At 34.5% G+C, this 23,040-nt stretch overlaps 2 protein-coding genes across 7 annotated transcripts in view; both read right to left on the bottom strand.

Annotated features, from left to right (window-relative positions):
• Positions 1–13,834, bottom strand: part of srpk3 (SRSF protein kinase 3) — a 17,501-nt gene extending 3,667 nt beyond the window's left edge. The window contains exons 1-11 of the mRNA XM_043245985.1: positions 13,743–13,834; positions 13,232–13,349; positions 11,059–11,447; positions 10,055–10,163; positions 9,796–9,883; positions 9,581–9,668; positions 8,693–8,799; positions 8,372–8,537; positions 6,093–6,118; positions 2,739–2,937; positions 652–873 (exon numbers count right to left, since the gene is read on the bottom strand). Of these exons, the coding sequence (XP_043101920.1) occupies positions 652–873; positions 2,739–2,937; positions 6,093–6,118; positions 8,372–8,537; positions 8,693–8,799; positions 9,581–9,668; positions 9,796–9,883; positions 10,055–10,163; positions 11,059–11,447; positions 13,232–13,349; positions 13,743–13,758 (1,528 nt within the window). The 5' untranslated portion in view covers positions 13,759–13,834. The remainder of the gene's footprint in view (positions 1–651; positions 874–2,738; positions 2,938–6,092; positions 6,119–8,371; positions 8,538–8,692; positions 8,800–9,580; positions 9,669–9,795; positions 9,884–10,054; positions 10,164–11,058; positions 11,448–13,231; positions 13,350–13,742) is intronic.
• Positions 13,835–15,809: 1,975 nt separating this feature from the next.
• Positions 15,810–23,040, bottom strand: part of plxnb3 (plexin B3) — a 69,312-nt gene continuing 62,081 nt past the window's right edge. For all 6 annotated transcript variants that reach the window (XM_043247253.1, XM_043247255.1, XM_043247256.1 and 3 more), the window contains 6 exons: positions 22,867–23,027; positions 21,819–21,966; positions 21,597–21,661; positions 21,402–21,477; positions 18,713–18,787; positions 15,810–18,629 (listed from right to left, as the gene is read on the bottom strand). In XM_043247253.1, the coding sequence (XP_043103188.1) occupies positions 18,525–18,629; positions 18,713–18,787; positions 21,402–21,477; positions 21,597–21,661; positions 21,819–21,966; positions 22,867–23,027 (630 nt within the window). In that variant the 3' untranslated portion in view covers positions 15,810–18,524. The remainder of the gene's footprint in view (positions 18,630–18,712; positions 18,788–21,401; positions 21,478–21,596; positions 21,662–21,818; positions 21,967–22,866; positions 23,028–23,040) is intronic.

The following is a 23,040-nucleotide window of genomic DNA, read 5'->3' as shown; positions in this document are numbered from 1 at the left end:
TGAACTATGAGGTTGTTCATCAATTGTGTAAAGGCCACAGGAATATAGTAAGAAATGTACTATACATCATTCTGCAAGAAAATCTACTAATTATCTACATATATAAAATTATTTTATTTTATTTGTAAAAACATTTTTTAATGATGTTATCATTTTTAAGCCAATCAAAATAAACCAACTGCAGTGTGATTGAGATGAAAACATGATTTTTGAAATAGTTGTTTTTACAAATAAACTTCTTTTTATATATATATATATATATATATATATATATATATATATATATATATATATATATATATATATATATATATATATATATATATATATACACACACACATATACACATATATATACATACATATATATATACATATATATATATATATATATATGTGTGTGTGTGTGTGTGTGTGTGTGTGTGTGTGTGTGTGTGTGTGTGTGTGTATATATATATATATATATATATATATATAAATATATATCCCTCTTAATAAACTAGTCTAGTGGCTTTTTTCAAATTTTCAAAAAATCTAATTTGTAATGACGAATAATTTATAGCTGCTTGGTTTGGTTCATGGTTTGTGATTCAAAGACTATAACCCCAAGGACACTGTATTGATTGTGTTCCACCAGCTCAGAGTACGTACTGTTAGGAGAGAGCAGGGAGCGCTCCGTGGAGTATCCGGACAGAGTGGACAGAGCCGACTCAGAGGTAGCTGACAGGATGGAGCCAGACATGCCGGACAGGCCTGATCCAGGGCTGGAGAAGCGCAGGGGTCCGAAGCCGTTACAGCCCTCCTCCAACCACGACGAGCCTGATTCCGGACTGTGTTTATTCAGAGCTCCTATGGAGTGTCCGTTACCGTTCACTGCGACACACATGAAGAGAAAAACCTGCTGAATGCTGAATGAGAAAATCAAGTTCGATTTATTTACACAGCTTTTTTATTATATACGATAATAAAATATATATACAGAAAGTCAGTGTCATGTCTAGAATGACTTTATGCTTTATAAGAACAAAACTTGTGCTAGGTGAAATATAAATTATTATTATTTAAAGATTATTATTATTTTTGCTCGTTCATATTTTAGAACCATGCCAGCTACCATGGCTTTATTAATGAAGGAAAAGAAGTGAAAAAAACAGAAACATAATAAATCATATATGCGTACGTAAAAAAATAATAATTTATAAACGGCTTTTAAAGTTGATCTAAAAACCATCGCAGTGCATTAAAAATACAATTTCAGAGATACTGGATGAAAATATGACTGGTTGTCATACTGTAAGTGAATATATCATTTGTTGAAAAAAAAGTCTGATATGAACACTTTTTTACTTAATCAGCAGTTATTCAAGCGATGGTGTTGAATTCAATGACCCACATCTTGGTAATGGATGGGTTTCCATCCAAACATGAAGTGAATCTTTTCAAAGTTCATAACAGTAAATAGACAAATTCCAGACAATTGCTATATTATGATGTCTATCCTTTCTGTGCTTGCAAATCGCTCTTATCTTGGGAAAGATTTTGGTCATAATGCCATATGGTCATAAGCTTAATCAGGGAGCCTTTATAAGACTCTAGTCTAAATCAGATGTTAAATGATTAAAATCTTTCATTTGTCAATGTTTTAATTATAGCTTTATTCAGGAATATTCTTGTGTTCAAAAACTGTCAGAAACTGAACACAGTGGTCTTGAGATGATTTAAAAAAAAAATGCATCTTGGCATAGCATCTTAAAACGCAACAAATGGCTGAAAAATGAATTAAAAAAAATTAATTCATTGCTCTTGGGTCCAAACACTATGAGCTGTAACATACAAATGATCTCCAAGCGTGATCTTATTTAACCCTGACCTCAATCACACATACTGACCAATGAAATTCCAAGACTTTTCTAGTCATTGTTGATTAACAGATATGAACTGAATTAATGAATTAATGATCATACTAACAAAAAAAAAAAATGTGATTTTTATTTTTGGTAAAACCATTTATTTTGGGTTAAAATTGTAAATAAATATTCCCTAATCCCTGTGAGTAATTCCATACTCATGAAATTACCTATTGACTATTTTCCACGTATACAACGTTTTTAAAAAATCTGAAGAAAGATTGATTCAGCTTCTGCTTTTTTAACATAAATCAGTCGCACATAAAAAGCTTCATTCTCTCTAAAACTCATCTTAATGTTCCACATTAATGTTCTACATGTCTACATTTTGCATGTGTAATAGTTCATTAAGTCAGTTCATTAATTAGATTTCCATTTGATGGCCATTAATGCTGGATAATACAGTTTACAGAAATGAAAACACTTTTTGGCATTTGGGTAAAAGATTTGTTGTTCGCTGTGAGACATCGGAGTGATGTTTTCTTTACTCAGGAGAAAGAAGAGACGTGCATAATGGATGTCTCATTATTTTCCGGCTTGAAATCTAGACGAATATAAACGGAACTGATTTGACACATTAATCTTGTTTATGTGTTTTCCTCCATATTGTACATAATCGTTCAATTGCTCACAGAATTCCCCACGAGGTATTTTACAAAGCTTCATTTTTGAAGCAATAATGTGTTAAAAACAACAATTTAAGTACCTCAGCTCACAAAATAAATCAGCACTTTTTGGGGGTTTAAAAAGAATCATGATTCAAAAAAATTATCTACTTTAATTAAACTCTCCTCGTGCATGCAGAAAGCAGTTCATGTGAATGTATCTCACTCTGTGCGTGTTTGTCGTCACCCTCTCCGTCCTCGCTCAGCCTCCAGAGCGCTCGCGTGTTTCCAGAAGCGTCCGGCGGCAAAACTCCATCCAACTCCTCCATCCTCTGCAGGTCCAACATCCTCTCGTCCAACAGACGCTGCTGCCGTTTGGCTTTCCTCTTCAACTTCTTCTTCTTATTCTTTGATAATTTACCCATCTAGACATAAACACACACGGGCCAAAAAAAAAGTTTTTTTGGTAAACCAAGCTCATTTCAAAAATACCTTCTAAAACAAACATAAGGTCTGATGTTAGCTGATCAACTTGTGCAATTATGATTATGTTTGCAAGAGCAAACTAATCTCACACATTTACAATGGTTAATATGTTCTCATATGAACATAATGGTGCTTAATGGAACGGTTCACCACAAAATGAAAAATCTCTGAACATTTGCTCACTCTCAGACCATTTAATATGTAGAGGAGTTTGTTTCTTCATCAAAACGGATTTAGAGAAATTTTGCATTACATGACTTGCTCACCAATGGATCTTCAGCAGTGAATGGGTGCCGTCAGCATGACTGATAAAACATCACAATCCAAGTAAAGTAATCCATTATTAAGACATTTTTAACTTCTAACCGTTGTTTCTCGGAGTCTATAATCCATAACATTACTTTTTAAATTAAATTGTTACACTTGAACCAAGAGAGAAATATGCACAGATCAAGCATCATTTACGAGTGAAAACAGTACAAATTATTTCAAAACAAACATGTCAGAGGACAAAAGTGGATGGACGTCTTCACTGAAGGAAGCATTATTACAGATTATGAACTGGTAAAGTACTTTGGCCAGAAGCGACAGTTTGAAGTTAAAACGTCTGAAAGGTGGGTTTATTCCTTACAAGCATGCAGCTTTTCGCTTCACAAGACATAAATTGATGGATTGGAGAGGTGTGGATTACTTGTGGATTATTGCAATGGTTTACATCAGCTGTTTGGACTTTCATTCAGACGGCACCCATTCACTGCAGAGGATCCATCAGTCGGCAAGTGGTGCAATGCTAAACCTTTCCCGATGCAGAAACAAAATCATCTACATCTTCGATGGCCTGAGAGTTAAAATAGTTTTGGCAAATTTTCATTTTTGGATGAGCTATTCCTTAAACGAAGTTGCTGGTTCGAACTGGACGAAAAACTTTAAATCACAACTGTAGACCTAAACACTTCACCTAAAGTTACTCCAAGGAAACTGTCATTAAAAAAAAAAGTCCTTTCACGGGTCGCTAACCTCAGGCCAAGTTGTCAACAACGGCATGCAGAAGGGTCATTTTATTAAGTTACAGAATCTAAACAGCGTGCATTAATCGCGATTTTCAGGATGCCTGGACAACATGTCATATCTAAACGATTGGCTCATTTTTGATACACTTAGCTTACACTGATGCAGCATAAAGTGAATTCCGCCACGGGGGATATCTGACACCCCTGCGCCATTTCCAGCTCTGGGACTATTTTGGGATGGCAGCTCTGTTGCCATGTCTGTTGTTTGGTCGAGCTGTGACACACTCTTACAGGACTGACCTGATGAACCTCTGCGTCTGGCACTGTCTGTAAAACTACTGCTGCTACTTATAAATGAGACTTCCTGCTGTAAGTGCAGATACAAATTTATCAGAGGTACTCAACTGTATTCCAGGCCTTCCGCTCTGGTTACTGTATATCAAATAAACTAGGTCACTGTAATCTAAAAGGGGTCAGATAGGTGCATGCAATAGCGTCTGTTACAGATACTGCTCACAGTCTGAAGAAAACGGGAGTAATGCTTTCTATAATACAAACAGTCAGCAGTTACAAACCTTTTAAATCATTTGCATTAATTTTGCAATTACTGCACACATCAGAACATTAACGGGTGAAAAGATTAAAAAGGTGGTGATGCACAGAAGGAATCACAATGACTACGATTAACTAAATTAAAATATGCCATAACAAAGAAGGTGAAAAGCAGTTTAGCCGACCTAGAACATGTTGAGTTGAGCTGCGTGGTAAAAACACTGGAGATCATTTGGATAATTACTCTTTTTAAACTTTTTTGGTAGCAGCCATTTATTAAAAAATTCTGTAGTCTAGATGAAAAGGAATATTACTACTAGTACAACTACTACTACTACTAATAATAATAATAATATATCTTGTTTTTCAATCATCAACATATTTTGTTGTAATAATAATAGTAATAATAATAATAGCAACAATAATAATAGTAATAGTAAATTCATATGAGATATGCAAAAAAAATTACTTATAGCAGCCATTATCAAGAATGAAATCGATAGCTTAATATTTAAAACTGAGCAAAACAAAGAAAGATGCACTATTGATTTGATTTCTTATTTTAGTATTATTTCATCACAGCACTAAATATTACAGTTTTATTATTGTTATTGACATAAAAAGTATTTATACATGTGATACAACAAGAAATAAAACAATACTTAAAGGCCATATTGTTAATCAGGCACTTCAAAGGTAAAACTCGATATCTTAAAAATGCCATACCAAGAATATAACACAGTCTCAAGCTAATAATTTTGATACATCTTATTCTTTTCAACATTTCTTTTCTCATCTCAGCGGTGGAGACAGCCTTGCTTTTCGCCATTCATCTCATTTATATTCAGAAGAGAGGAAAATGTGACAGTAATTCGTGAAATCACTCTCAACCATGCAGAGGTGGTGGCTGAAATAAGAAAAGCAGAATACAGGCAGCGGGAACGCAGCGGATCTCTGTCTGGCTGTCATGACGTGAGAAAAGATAATGCTCCTGTCTGAGAACAGCTTACTGCACTGCTCTTTTCTCATTTCTAAAACAGTCGCTTTTAACTTTTCTTCTAAAGAATAAGAGCGAAAATCAATCGAATTGCAGAACGATAAGATAGCTAGCTGGTTTTAATTCTCCAGCATCTCTGATAGGTCTAATACTGTTAGTGAACGGTTAACGGTGTAAAAATCAACACATCGGTGGGATGGCAAAGAGCATCAAGACCAAATCCACTGACTGGGGCAAACCGCAGCATTTAAACATGTACTCTGTGTGTAACTAACTTTTATAAAACCAGCATATGATCAGTTATCAGCCAAAACTGTGCATATTTTGAGCATAGGTCGCATTGTCTTTTCCCAGATCAGTGGATCCGACCCTGGCCATGGAGATTCGCCCCTTTCCCAAAAGATCATGCCCGTATATCTACATACAGTAGGCAAGGGTGGGTTAGGGAACAGCAGGCAGATTAAAACATGTGTCATTTTCACCAGGACAAACTACATCCTCTCTTGTATTTCAGCAGGCACAACTCTGAACGTACCTGTTTTTCCCTTGGGGCCGTGCTAACTGCCATCAGAACAGAAGAGGAAAGAGGGAAGGGACAGAAAACCACAATGATAATAATTATAATAATTTAAATTAAAAAGAAAACAGAGAAAGAAAAGATAGGACACCAGTTAGAAACCAAACAGACGACAGAGAAGAAATGAGAAATGATTGGCATATTCACCACAGAAGCAGAAGAGAAATGACGACCAGCATGCAGATCAGTTTAAATGGCACATCTGCAGTCGATTCAAAGTTAAAACACACCCAAAAGACTTCCTTATTTGCTTTCTTACCTTTGAAACCTAAAAAATTAGCACTTCAAAAGCAACCACTAATTCTATGACCTGGACTCAGTCATTGAGGAGAAAACAACCGTGCTTTAGCTAAAATCCACAGGAAGGCAAGTCTGCATAATAAAATAAAAATACTGACCATCACTGCTATTGTAAAGCTGTATGTAGAGCTGCAACTACTAACTGTTAGTAATCAAAGACAAAATTCAGTAGGTAGTATTTGTTTTAAACCTGAAAAAGCAAAGCATAGCTGAACATTAAACGTTAGGTCAAAATTACTGCAGATAGGGTCGTTATAATTTACTCCGGGGATACTCAAGTCGTGGGACACTTTTAAAAAACTCAGGGTGTAGAGAAGCCTATAAATAAATAACCTTGATATCCATTTGGTAGAAGTATTGACTGAAGAATAAACCAAACACTAATTTAAACTAGCCTCAAATTTTCCATCAAAACTGACATTAAAGGGAGAGTTCACCCAAAAATTAAAACTACCCCATGATTTACTCACCCTCGGGCAATCCTAGTTGTATATGGCTTTCTTTTTTCGGATGAATACAATCAAGAGTTACATTTTAAAAAAATGTTCTTGCTCTTTCAAGCTTTATAATGGCAGTGAATGGAGGTCAAGGTTTTTGAACCCATTTGTCATAAAAAGTGCTCCACACGAATCCAGGGGGTCAAAAAGGCCTTGTGAAGTGAATCGATACATATTTATCCATATTTAAAATTATAAGAATATGCTAGTCTCGTGAGAACCAAGTTTTGTTTACAGCATAGGAATACGAGTCTTCTCTTGGCTTAATATATCAAAAAAATTCTCTGTACAAATCCTCTTTTTGTACTAATTTGTAATTGGTATTGTTTTTCTAGGTCATTAAAAAGCATTTCTTAGCATAATGTAAAAAAATCTATTATTTATGCAGAAATATACTGAATATGTGATGAAACGGAATACGATTAACAGATGTTTTTTATGTATTATGATGAAATTGCTGTTCCTATGTAAAAAAAAAAAAAACAACATGGTTCTATACATCAGGTGTCGATTGGACATGGATTGTATACAGATCTGTAGGCAGATCTGAATGAGAGCTTGAAGTCGATTGTAAAAAATGGTACAGTTTTAAAGACTACATTTTGGACATAATTCGCCAGAGAAGCGTCAAAAACATTTAAAAATTAAACATGCAAACAATTCACAGCAAGATCAAAAATGTGAATTTAAAATAGGGTGAACTCTCATTTAATGCTGACATTAAATATAATTAAATATATAATTATAATTAAATATAATTCATAAATGAGCTCTCGGCTATTTAATCCAAATGTTAAAAGACCTTCATATTGAAAAAGACTAATTCACTATAGATCATGTGTAAAGTCGAGACCGATTGCTTGTATTAGATTCAAAGGTCTACCAATAAAATAAACACAGATGAAGGCAAATTCAGTCCAGTTAAAAAAAGTAATAATAAACAATTACTTAAAACAATTAATTGTAATCTAAATGCATGTGTCACTATCTAACTTCAAGCAACAAAATGAACTGCATTACAATGATCAAGACTGTAAGTGAGCAGTAGTGAGATAAAACCAGAAAGCTCCCATTAAAAGTGCCCAGACAGTTTGATTATAGTGGGAGTGATGGAGATTTGTCTGCAGAGACATGCAACTGACTTTCTAAATAGCTCTGGATTGCAGTGGCGGACCACTTATAGTCTCACTGATGTGCGGCAGACCAGACTTTGAGTATCCCTGGTTTCCGTCATTGTATGCTGTTCTTTATTTTATATAAGGATCATGTATAATGCTTCTGTATATGCCGTTCCGTTTAAAATTGAATATATTTATTATGCAAGCATTAAATGAGTCATACGTGAGTCTGAAGGAAGTGTTATGCAAGTCTCACGTGATACTAAGGTGAGTTTCGGGTGAGCCTGATGTGAGTCACACACTTAAAAGTAAAGAACTGTACCGGAGGAGCCTGAAGGGGGCGGAGCTCCGGCCTTCTGCCATAACGTGGCCTCTGCAGCCAGCCGTCTCACATACACCTCATTCACATCCAGCAGGATATTCTCCGGCTTTATGTCTGTGTGGATGATCTTGCATTTCGTGTGCAAGTAATCCAAGCCTTCGAGAACCTGGATGAGAGAAATAAGACGCGTATGAATCAGTCCCACGCTTTCGATGGAGCTGCAATGTGTATAGAATAAAGTGGTGAAAATAATGCTGAGAAATTGATATTGCGATTTGACTGGATACCATTAATGTCAATATGGATGTAAAACAGACCTACCTGTCGAAGAATGCTCTTCACACAGACCATAGGCAAACCCATGTAGTTGGATTTGATGATCCATTTCAACAGCTGGTGACCGAGCACCTCTAGTACCATACACACGTCTGAGAGGTCAAAGAGTCAAGGACAGAGTCTGTGATTAATAAACCACAAAAGGACAGCTACTGAAATATGATGCCAGCATGTTCTGCATGTCCCAAAGCAAAGAGGTGGTGCGGTTTCATCTAGTATAGATTCTCAGTTGATGCTAATGTTCATGGTGTTTTCAGCTGTTTTTCATATTTCATTTGATAAACAATTGTAATATACACACAGAAACTCACAACAGACCACCAAGATAAACATTATTTAACCTGGAGAAACTATGACAGAAATATATTACAATTTATAACAAAAATGAATTGTGAAAATGCAATTTACGCACTTATGAACTTCATCTGATGAAAAAAAAGAAAGAAAAAAAGAAAGAAAAGAAAACGGTGTAAAAGATACTGGCATGATTGTATTGATTTTTGCAAGATTGATTACATTTTTCATTAATTACTTTTTTATTAATTAGTTTTATTAATTACACTGATTAAGAAATTAAATACATTTTTGAAAAAAGAAAAATGAAATAATTTAATTTAATTTAATGAAATAAAAAGGATTCATAAGACCATAGAAAAAAGAAACAGACCAAGAAAATTGAAATTTAAGTAACACTAAACAGCATTGAACTAAAAGTAGAGGAGGAGAATTGTTACATTCTAATGAAATATAGTTTTTTTCAATCACTAATTGTGCACAATAACAACAAGAGCACGTATAAAAATGTAAAAGAGGGTCAATATTAAATTCACAGATGTGACGTATAACAGAGGCAATGCAAGCAGTAAAGGATACGAACACCATTGACTCCAGAGATTTTAAAGTCATCAATGAGCTGAACTATTCTCTCTCGTTTGGGGTCTGTGGGGTCGCTGTCTCGAACCTGAGGAAAAATTAAGTCAATATATATATATATATATATATATATATATATATATATATATATATATATATATATATATATATGTGTTTGTTTTCAAATTTGAAAACAAAATGGCTTTCTGACTTACGCATCTCAGTAATTTAATCTCGTCCAGTGCAGTCTCAGTGTAGTGCTGGGCACTTTTAACCACTTTCAGTGCCACAAACCGTTTCCGCCTGCAGACAAATGTCATATAAGGTTGAATTCATACAGACCGATCCATACGTGACTATCTGGCTGACTATCCATAATCTGACATCGGCTTACATCTCAATATTTAGAGATTGTGCATCTAGTTCCAGCAGTTTAATCTCAGGGATTAGGATCCCAGGATGTAAAGTACTCACTGTAGATCCCAGCACAGCCATACGGTGGAGAAATGACCCCATCCCAGTTTCCTGACCACATGATATCTGCCATTAAACAGGTCTCCAATCTTCACTGGATAATACCCTCCTGAAAAAAGTTTCATATTGTCAGTATAACCAGTCACTATTGCTGCATTAATAAAGCATATAGCAGCTATTTTAGAGCAGCTCCAAATGTAGGTCATCTGATCAGAGACAGAACTATTTGTTTTGCAATATTAGTTTTATACTAATATACCGCTCTAAATAGTAATGTAGATAAATAGTGAAGCCGTTTTGCATGGTTAAAACTTTCTTAAAAAGAGCTTTAAAATAATGTTTGTTAACTGAAATAAATATGAAATCAAATATTAATATTAAATGAAAAATGTAAACTAAATTGAATGGATTTAAATGCTGCCTTGCACTAAAATTTCTCATTGGAAATAATACAATAAAAAAATTTTACTGAAAAAAAAAAGTAATACTTAAAAATGATAAAACCCCCTAACAAAATTACTAATAATACTGAAATAGTAATATTAAAATAGTAATAGTAAAAATTAAGTTAATTCAAAATATTAATACTATGAAAGTTTAAAAATAATACTAGTAATAATACTGTTTTGAATTGATACTAGATATTTTTTGTTATGTATAATAAATTTTTTTTGTGCCAGAAATATATAAAAAAAAAAAAAAAAACTAAAAAGAACAGAAAAATCGCGAAATGACATGATGAACTTTTCCTTTGGAAAGTAAATAACTTACTATATATCAAACAAACAAACACAAAAATAGGCTTTATAAAACGGTTATGTAATATTTTTCTGATTTTATTAATTCTTCTGCAAAATGAATTGTGAGATAAAGATCAATTACTGTGACATATCAAAATGTATACATTTTTCTATAGTAAGTTTTAGCGAAAAGTTTAAAGATAAAATTAGCTATAAAGCAAATATTAGCTTAAAACTTTTTCCTTATGATCCTAATTATCTTACCTTTACAGTAATCTGACGGATTCTCTTGTTCCTCATCATCTGACCCAAGTAATTCTGCTGGAGGTGGGGAAAAATCTGGCGGGGGAGGGCTCAGAGCTTGTGGAGGGGTCGTCTGATTGGCCGGGGCCTGTGGAGTGGGAGGAGTCGTGGAGAGACCCGAAGGTAGGTCCAGTGAAGGTGCTACGGGAGTGGAAGGTGTGTCTGGAGACGAGACGCTGGGTGAGGGAACCACTGTGACGGGAACGGAGTGAGGGATGGGGGCCGGAGGCTGCAGGTCTGGGGGACTCTGGGAAAGGTATAACGGGGGCGTCGGGGGCGACTCTGGAGGGGTGGAGGATCTGTGGATGGTGAGGATGTGACACAGTTCATCTGAGGAGGGGATCTGGGGTCTGTAGAGCAGCGAACAAAAGAAAAAGAGATGTTTAAATACAACATCTGCTGGTTGACATCCTGCACGTAGGAACGTTCTTCTACAAAACGTCTACGGCAAATGCAGCCATGTTACTATTTTTAATCAAGATCCACTGATGACAACTCCATAAATAATAAATTAACAGCTACTACTTTTCATAAGCAATCTCCAGCTGTGACTTTCATATCTAGGGCTTATGATTTCACTCAAAGCACATAGTCTTCAACCATCTGTGGGATTCATAACATCAATGCACCTTAATACAAGCCCCTCTGCGTCTCAGTCTATCTAGCTTTTATTAAATGGCCAATAAGTACATTTAAAAGGGGTTTGCAACAGTGGCCAACCAATATGTTTTTCTTGATGCTGATATCTGATAACTGAATGGCTGACATAAACATATAAATATGTTATGCACACAAATAACACAATAACATTCAGACATATGTGATCATAAATAATAACAATATAACATATATTTATATATTATATATTTGTATATATTTAGTTCATTTTTTAGGCATTTAGCGCATTTATTATCAGCCATATATAAAAAATAAAGTGTGAAAAGGATCAAATTACATTTTATTTATAATATAAAAAATAGAATACAATATTTACATATAAAATGTAAATTTCGTGTTTTTTTCTCTAATCTGAGGCGAGAAATTATGCATCGTTTTTTTATAATTTTCTTTAACATATCAGTCTGACCTTAGCAAACATTACATTATCTCATAAATGTACTATACACACATATATACACGTGTGTATATATATATATATATATACACACATACATACACTATATACATACATATATATACACATATATATATACACAGATACACACACATATATATATATATATATATATATATATATATACACACATACACATACATACACATATACATATATATACATATACATATATTATATAATTAGTTAACTAACTGGATTCCTTTGATTCACTATTGATTGGATGCTGCACATTTTACTGACAGCTAATAATTTTGGGGAAATAAAAATGCATAATCACACAATATTTACTCAAAATAAATTAACACATATCTGAAAACAGCACACGAGACTGGTTGACTGACACACAGTTATATCTTAAAACATCGTCTGAGTAATCAATCTGATATTCCTCTATCAATAAAATTATTACGTTATTGTATAATATTCACAAAAACTACAGATAATTGTAATGCGACATTAAAAGCGTCTCATTTTCCGCCTCTGTTACATGACATAAACGTGAATGAAAGCTGATGGCGTAATTATAATGCCTTCTTAGAATACGATACTAAGAGCAAGTGATATTTATGTAGGGGAAGCACATACACACGTGCTCTACACATCCTCCTTATTCTGGCCTACCTCTGAAATTTTGCATATCAGCACTGCTAATGTAATTTAATCACTTGCATTTCTCCTTATTTGACAATATCGGTTTTATTCAGCGCACGTATCAAATAAGTAAATGTGAGGAAACCATCATTTTGGATAACATCCGTGCACAGTCGTGTGGTTTTCCCATGCATGATGCCCCTATGTGCCATATGTACCTAACCTGCATTGTTTTTCCAGGGATGTGTTAAAATAGGTCCCACATGCGTGGACCGGGAGGGAGGGCCGTGAGTCAATATGCTTATCTGGAGAAGTGACTCCCATGGCCACCCTCCCATATATTTTTAGCAGCGTCTCACGGAGCAGAAACCCAGATCTGGATCCTGCCCAGTTAGACACACTCACCCCAGCTCCAAACTGGAGATCTCCACCGCTGCCGCCGCTGCTTTGCGGTGCTTCTTGTTTTTCTTCTTCTGCTTTTTGCCGTGGCTGTTCTGGGGAAGGCTGTTGTCGCTGCTGGATACTGCCATGCATCAGAGAATATCATATAACATAATACATATTAGACATGCTGCTACGGGCACCCCCACCCCCAATTGTGAGAGACTAATGGAGGGCAAATCGAAGATATCACACCGTCAACAGCTTACACGACTCTATTAACATCACGCGTTGATCAACGACCAAACGAATACTTCAGTCAATCAGTGCGAATCCAAACATTAGATCCTGTAAACGTGCTCAGGCTTAGCTTTACCGCTAACACGGGCTCTATAACGTTAGTCATCAAAACAAGCGTCATTTTAAGCCCCCGACGAGCCGACATTGCCGTTTTTATCCTCAAGACGCATAGCGCGTCCGCGGACGCTAACGTATTTAGGGCCGTTTGGCTGATTTTTAATGAAAACGCTCTCACCGTTCATCGATATCATCGGGACAGCTGTCACCTCACGCACATTCGCTTCGGTTGGTTCTGCGCATGCGCAGTCAGACGGCTCCGTATTGACAGCGGCTCGCGCGATTGAAATGGGACTGCGCGAAGACTTCACGTATCTGAACGTATATGTATATGTATATATATATATATATATATATATATATATATATATATATATATATATATATATATATATATATATATATATATGTATATGTATATGTATATATATATATATATATATATATATATGTATATATATGTATATGTATATGTATATATATATATATATATATATATATATATATATATATATATATATATATATATATATATATATATATATATATATATATATATATATATATATATACACATATATATATATATATGTATATATATATATATATATATATATATATATATATATATATATATATATATATATATATATATATATATATATATATATATATATATATATATATATATATATATATATATATATACATATATATATATATATATATATATATATATACATATATACATATATATATATATATATATATATATATATATATATATATATATATATATATATATATATATATATATATATATATATATATATATATATATATATATATATATATATATATATATATATATATATATATATATATATATATATATATACATATACACATATACATATATCCACACACACATACATAATGTCAATAAATTAAAATAAAGTAATAAAATAGCAGAACAAAAAAGTATACATGTCATGGCATTGTCATTTGTTAAAAGCAATATAAAATCAAATGAAATGTTTTTCTTTTGTGGGAAAAAAAAATAAATTAATTGCAAGAAAAAAAGTCTAAGTAAATGTTGAGAAAAAACCCAATCTTAAGAAAAAAAAAAGTCACAATAAAACGCTGAGAATAAACAAACTTGTGTCAGGTTCATTTGATCTCAAACAAAGCGCAGATTTCAAGCTGATTTAAACTAGTTTAAAGGCAGATGAAATATTGCTGCCATTCTCAATAACACTGACCCAGAAAACAGGAGAAACACTGTGCGGTAACAATTAGTTAGAGAACCTTTCAATCCACAAAGTAATATTTACAATAGATTTACTGTAGCAACACTAACATTTTATAAAAAGTTAATTTTCCCTGCTTTTAGCTCTTATTCTCTTCTGTACTCTTGCATGAAGAACATACAGTATAAGGTAGATAAAGTATTTAAAACGTGCACAAACACAATCAAATAAAACAATAATTTGTCAAATATATATTACAATATATACTAATTTCCTACTGAACAGTCACCAAGTGAATGGCAGTGGTCAGTCTATAAATACCTTATAGTGAATTAGGCTAAGCCATTTATTCTTGAATTTCAACAACACTTGTAATGATTGAAAAGCATTTAATGCACTTAATGGTTGAAACTGAGCTTTTCAAAACTCCACTGTGTCGCAAACGCTCCAACTGAATCACAATTTAATGCAATTCAGGCCAGATTTGTGAATCATTCACGATTCTGAATCATTTGATTCAGATCAAGACTTCGGTGCGTATATCAAAAATCTTTTTCTAATTTAGTATATATTTAACACAACATCAAAAAAGAAAGTAACCCACACACAAATACAATATCATTTTAAAACAGTAAAATTGCAGCAACCGTGTTTTTATGGTTTGCTTTTTTTTTTTTTACAAATATCATGGTTAAACTATAGTTAGTATAGCCTCGGTTTAACTATAATGTTCTTTCACCTTAAAGAGGTGGAATACCAATTTTGATCAAATTATTAAATGTGTTATGTCCCCACCAATGCCAAAATCAAAACTATGCCCTAAGCTTTGAAACCGTGATATAATATTCCTGAAAATGGTTCAGAATTTAAACAAAAATCATCATTTTTGATTTTAATTCCAAGTCATTCGGCGCATCTGATTAATACAGTCGCGGACGCCTTTGTTCTCCTGTCTACAAATACACAAAAATCAAACACACAGAAAACACAACATCTTCATTGTTAAAATTATAGCTTTATTTTTTCCAGATACAAATTTCCATTTCACTCATTTCAACATTTTGGCTCCCAATTTCTCCTGAATGGAGAGAGTAAGTCTGCTGAAAAACAAAATCCAAAAACAAAAAAAAGAACAAGTCCTCTTCACAATATGTACAGGCACATATACACAATTGTTAGCAAACTATACACAATACAAATACAAAAGAGTAAAGTCTTTAGACCGGGTGTAAGCTCTCTTTTAAACCCCAACTTCATTAGAAAATTACCATATATTATTATTTTTTTTTTACCCTTGTATAAAAGTTGTGTAAAACTCGGTGCCGGGCAAGGGCTCCATGCACACCAACGATTCTCTAAACGGTGGTCTGAATTGTTTATCTGCAAAGATACAAAGCCATATTCCACACAACTGGCAAAACAGGAAATCGCAAGACTGTACAAAAAGAAGCTTTCGCGGGATTCTCTCAGAGAAAAACGGTGCATAACCGGAGATTCGCCAAAAAAACCTCGCCGACCGTGTACGGAGCGCCACAATTACTTACAAACTCTCATGCACACGCACACGCTTTCCTCCGTGTTCTTGTGAGAGTCACGCACTCATAACGCAGTCCATCGAGCGAACCTCTCACAAAGCACCCCAATCAGAAAATCCAATCAAATCTCAAGCATGCATCAGCCTATAATAATCAAAAAAATACACCAAGAGGCCAAACACGTTCAACAACAGGCTAATAAACATACACAGGATGAGCGAACTAATACGTTTCTCATTTTTAAAACACAACTCTGTGCATACATTAGTATGATGAAGCGTGATAGCTCAAAATCACATAAATAAATGCAGGAACAGGGAAGCCTTCGAAAACACATCGGAGATGTCCGGATAGCAGGGAATTCATTATTTTCAGTTCTATACACAAAAGGATGGAGTTAAAGCGCATGACGTCAACTTCATGATCAAACTACAAAAAAAAAAAAAAACATAATAATTAGACGGCGTGGGTGAACGCAAAGCGCTTCAGGCGGAAAAACGAATCATGACCGTTTAAAAAAATGAGCAAAAAAATTTGATTGAAAAGGAAATGAGCCGAAGGGGCAAACTAGAAATGATTGAGCTAAAACATGGATTTATACTGAATCCATTGAGATCGACGGCTGTAATCCTGAGACTAAAAGCCCAGTATGATCCTCACAACAGGCAACAGTTGTGCCACAGTTCATCTTTTCCTCCATTTGGCAAGTAATGTCAAGCATGTTTACTTAAATCGGTAGACGTTATAAAAAGTAACAAAGAAGGCACATTGGCGGTCATGTATAAATAAGCATTATTTACAATATAATAAGTTAGTTTCTATTCAGTGTCTGATGTACACAACTTTCAATCCGACTGCTGCTTTTCTAATCGTGGGGACCTAGTGAATAAAGATGCCATTCTGCATTTGCCAACTCCAAAACCAGTGACCCAAACTGTCCCAGTTTTGTGTCAATACCTCCCGAGAGAGCGGCCAACCCAGCTGCGTCGCTTTTTCATTCGAGATTTGAAGCGCTTGAGATTGAATCTTGAATCGTTCTCGCTTGTGCTATCAAATACAAAGCAGGGCGTAAGCAAATCGATCCCGTCTACTGTAAGCGTGAGCGAATCTTACGATTTCAAAAATGACATTTGAATTGCAGTGTGAAACATCTCGGTGAGGTTTAAGAAGCAATGCAACAACCTATTCCCGATAAAAGGAAGAAAAAAAACCCCAATCGTATACATTGGCGTTTACGAATAAGGTATACTGTGCATTCTGTTGATTTGGAAGTGAAATGTGACCCAGACCCATATTTTATAGGGATCTATCAGAAATCTGATTTGGTGAAGTCGAGTACTACAAACCGAATTCAGATGATACTAATATTTGAGATGCTAACAACAGCGGAAAACCTGAAAACTGTCACATTGTCTTTTTTTTTTGTTGCATGCACACCTAAAGCTACACAATAACGTGCACACGAATATTGTGCTCTTATAACTTGTTATGGCACTTGTGTGCATAGACGTACTCTACAGCCCCTGCAAAAGCTCAATACTTGTTTTGATCTGCAATACTAATGTTAGTAAAAAAAAAAAAAAGTTAACACCACACGGCCAAGGACAGTCTGTGAGTTTGGGCTTCGATTGCGGAGGGGTAGAACTTCACTAAACCCGGAACGAAATACTCCAGCTGAAGTAAAAGTGGGATTTGATTCGCTGAATCAGTTCATGAAACTCCATACAGTGGATGCGATCGCTTGAACAGAAATAGAAATGGTATAAAATGTGTCTCAGCATGTCACGAAATGTGAGAGCTGCTTCAGTAGTGTCATTAAAATAGTCTTGAATTAGGTAAACTTCATATATACACAACAGAGCCTTTCAGACAAACACAATTAACCATGCGCACACACACACACACACTTTTCGTAGTCAATACTCCTGTGAATCGTTCAGAGCCTCAGCCTGAAAAGCAATCCTTCTCCAATAAAATTCCCATTAAGGTTTTATCAGTAGAAAGTGATCATTACTTCCTTTTCGGTTCTCTTTTGTCAATAATATGCAGGTAGTTTAAGCGAACGGTTGTGGAAGCACACGGGTGTTTGGCGCAGTGGTCGCGTTTCTTCGGCCGATCACGCGAGATAAGACGTGATTATTGGTGAGCGTAGACGACAAGGCGAAAGGTCAAAGCCTAAAGGTCTGTGACTTTATTCTCGACCAGGGCGGCGACCTGCTGAAGCCGATATGCCAGCTGCATCTTCTGACCCGCAGCGTCTTCTTCCAGAGACATGATAATCTGCATACAACACAATATAAAGGAGTAATTTAATTTGCTCCAGCACAAACATCATAAGCTGCTTATATCAATCCCATACTGACCTGATCGTAGTATTTGTTGATGTACTTGTATAGCTCATGCAACGCCACCAAACTGTTCATCTCGGATGCAAAGCTCTAAAAACAGACAGTCATCAGAATCTTAAAATAGGAGGTTTAAGTGTCCATGACAAAGAAAAGGAAAAATCTTAATAAAAATGCAAAACCTGCATATTTGCCTTATGCATAAAATATATGAAAAAAGGTACTATATTTTTCAAGGTCAGAAGGTTTGTTTTTTTATATTAAACAAAACGTTCATTTTACAAATATCAAATGATTAATTCTAAAAATATGCTTAATTTTTGGGCACTAATTAATTGTAATTGTCACATTGAAATGGTGTTTATAAACCAATGCTGTGAATTATTAAAAAAATTTTTTTAATACTTTATAATTATTAATTCAACAAGTTTTCATACCACATTACATTTTTGTTAAATAAATATCAAAAACTATTTTACAAATATTACCTTTAAAATTAGTTTAAAAACATAAGACAATTACTTTTAACAAATATCATTGCTTAATGAAAAATATATATTTTAAAAAAATTATTAATAAAAAAAGAAATATTTAAGAAACATGCCACTACTATAAGTACTATTACTACTTTTTAATAATACTACTACTAATAATAATAATTAAAAACAAAAATACATCACACCAGATATCTATCTATCTATATATATATATAGATAGATATACAGACGTGGACAAAATTGTTGGTAGCCTTTGGTCAATGAAAGAAAAACTCACAATGGTCACAGAAATAACTTTAATCTGACAAAAGTAATAATAAATAAAATTCTATAAATGTTAACCAATGAAAGTCAGACATTGTTTTTCAACCATGCTTCAACAGAATTATTAAAAAAATAAACTCATGAAACAGACCTGGACAAAAATGATGGTACCCCTAACTTAATATTTTGTTGCGCAACCTTTTGAGGCAATCACTGCAATCAAACGCTTCCTGTAACTGTCAATGAGACTTCTGCACCTCTCAGCAGGTATTTTGGCCCCTCCTCATGAGCAAACTGCTCCAGTTGTGTCCGGTTTGAAGGGTGCCTTTTCCAGACTGCATGTTTCAGCTCCTTCCAAAGATGCTCAATAGGATTGAGGTCAGGGCTCATAGAAGGCCACTTTACAATAGTCCAATTTTTTCCTCTTAGCCATTCTTGGGTGTTTTTAGCGGTGTGTTTTGGGTCATTGTCCTGTTGCAAGACCCATGACCTGCGACTGAGACCAAGCTTTCTGACACTGGCTAGTACATTTCTCTCTAGAATTCCTTGATAGTCTTGAGATTTCATTGTACCCTGCACAGATTCAAGACACCCTGTGCCAGACGCAGCAAAGCAGCCCCAGAACATAACAGAGCCTCCTCCATGTTTCACAGTAGGGACAGTGTTCTTTTCTTGATATGCTTAATTTTTTCGTCTGTGAACATACAGCTGATGTGCCTTGGCAAAACTTCGATTTTTGTCTCATCTGTCCACAGGACATTCTCCCAGAAGCTTTGTGGCTTGTCAACATGTAGTTTGGCATATTCCAGTCTTGCTTTTTATGATTCGTTTTCAACAATGGTGTCCTCCTTGGTCGTCTCCCATGTAGTCCACTTTGGCTCAAACAACGACGGATGGTGCGATCTGACACTGATGTTCCTTGAGCATGAAGTTCACCTTGAATCTCTTTAGAAGTCTTTCTAGGCTCTTTTGTTACCATTCGGATTATCCGTCTCTTAGATTTGTCATCAATTTTCCTCCTGCGGCCACGTCCAGGAGGTTGGCTACAGTCCCATGGATCTTAAACTTCTGAATAATATGTGCAACTGTAGTCACAGGAACATCTAGTTGCTTGGAGATGGTCTTATAGCCTTTACCTTTAACATGCTTGTCTATAATTTTCTTTCTGATCTCTTGAGACAACTCTTTCCTATGCTTCCTCTGGTCTATGTCGAGTGTGGTACACACCATATCACCAAACAACACAGTGATTACCTGGAGCCATATATATAGGCCCAATGGCTGATTACAAGGTTGTAGACACCTGTGATGCTAATTAGTGGACACACCTTGAATTAACATGTCCCTTTGGTCACATTATTTTCAGTGTTTTCTAGGGGTACCATCATTTTTGTCCATGCCTGTTTCGTGAGTTTTTTTTTTAAATAATTCTGTTGAAGCATGGTTGAAAAACAATGTCTGACTTTCATTGGTTAACATTTATAGAATTTTTATTTATTATTACTTTTGTCAGATAACAGTTATTTCTGTGACCATTGTGACTTTTTCTTTCATTGACCAAAGGGTACCAACAATTTTGTCCACGTCTGTATATAGAGATATATATATGATTTTTGAGAGAGAGAGAATTATATATATTTTATATATATATATATATATATATATATATATATATATATATATATATATATATATATATATATATATATATTATAACCTGATCAATAAATCAAATAAAAAAATAATAATTCTCTCTCTCTCAAAAATCATGTCACTGAATGTAAGAATTGCAAATGTATGTTTAAATAAATTAATAAGAAAATGAACGGGTGTCAAGTCATTTACCCTTAAACTAGACATTACATCCAGAATCTCAGTGTGATTTAATATTTTTGTACCCCTTCTGTGTATTAAAATGTAAAAGCACAGTTAAAATTTAATCTCACCCCTGACAGCTCTGTGAGGGTTGAATTCATTTCCTGGTAGCAGCCAGACACTGCGTTATGAATATCACTGTAGTACCTGCAGGAGATGAAGAAGCTTTACAGCACTGAATATCACGAACCTCCACTATCCATTTCACCGCTAATAGATGTGTTTGCAAAAGGCTGTGCTGCGATATTATGTTCATATTTTCTCACCTCTCCACCAGCTGCTTGTATCGTGGGATTTCTCGGGCATACAACAGCTTATTCACTGGAGAATCCTGAAGGACAAGACACACGACAATGAGCTCTTTCACCGCTGCGGCATCTTTCAGCTTTCTTTTCTCCTGCCCTTGTTCATCTTCTCGCTCTACATGCACGCTCTCACCATAATGAGGTCACAGCTAGAGAGGTCAAGAGGTTAATTGCTGTACTGACCCGGCCCACTTTGTGCTCGGATGTAGTGCAGGAATCAATGAAGGTCTGTGCAATAACGGAGAGGACGGCATCCACGCTATCCGTCACCTGCACGTCGAAGACGAACTGAGGATTCTTCAAGATGTTGACCCAGAAACGCAAAGGCAAACTGCAGGCAGAGGGAAGACAAAAGTGCATTTAAATAAACATTCAAATTTAATGAACAGAGAAACATCAGGGTTCCACAATTTCTGCCAAATAATATTCATGACCTTTCCAATCATTCCCAGTTGCAATCAATTAAAATCAACTCAAATTTGGAATGATTCACTTTTTTTTTTTCCACACAGAAGCAATGACTATACAAAGAAACATTACAAAATTGTTGTGTATTATATGTATTAAAGTGTATATTCACTAGACATTTGCGCATGTTTTTTGTCATTATCTCCTTATTATCTATGGTTTTCAAACATTTAATCCATTAAAAAGTCTGATTGTTTGAGTAATGATTTTGTCAAAGTTGATTGACACAACCAAAAATAACTTGATTTGCAATAATTAGATAATGAAATATTTTTATGACCGTTTCAGGATATTTGCAATTATTTGTAATCACTGTTTAAGGATCTTTAAAAATTGTTCAAATGCAGACCAATCTTGACAGTGAATGATTCATACCAATTTCTGAACTGCTTTGACTAATTCACTGGAAAAAAAATTATTAAAATGAAATGATTCACTCACAAATGAGACATCAACGCGTTTTGAGAAAATGGTTTGTTCTACAAAGGCAATATTTAGCAAATTAAATAATTCTGTACTGTTTTGTGCTGTGTGAACCCTGTAATATTTCCAATGTTAATGACCAATGAATTTGGTCATCTTATGAGCCATCAGAGACTTAAATATATATATATATATATATATATATATATATATATATATATATATATATATATATATATAAAAAAATATACAATTTAAAATATATAATTTAATAACCTTCATTAAAGTGCTTCATTTAAAAGTTTTACAGTACTTGGATTACATTGTAAACAGCACTGACCTATTTGTTTTCCATATGTGAACGGTCTCTGGGTCGTCAATCCCGTGTTTTTCTGCCATGTCATCCAGGAAGTCAAAGAAGAATCTGACAGCGATGGGTGGAGGCCGTTTGGTACTGAGTATGGCTACAAAGACATCATCTACAAACTTCTGCAGAGTGCCCTGAAGATACACA

The sequence above is a fragment of the Puntigrus tetrazona genome, chromosome 8 (genome assembly GCF_018831695.1).
Source record: "Puntigrus tetrazona isolate hp1 chromosome 8, ASM1883169v1, whole genome shotgun sequence".
Classification (NCBI taxonomy): domain Eukaryota; kingdom Metazoa; phylum Chordata; class Actinopteri; order Cypriniformes; family Cyprinidae; genus Puntigrus; species Puntigrus tetrazona.
This window is presented reverse-complemented; position numbering and strand designations above follow the sequence as displayed.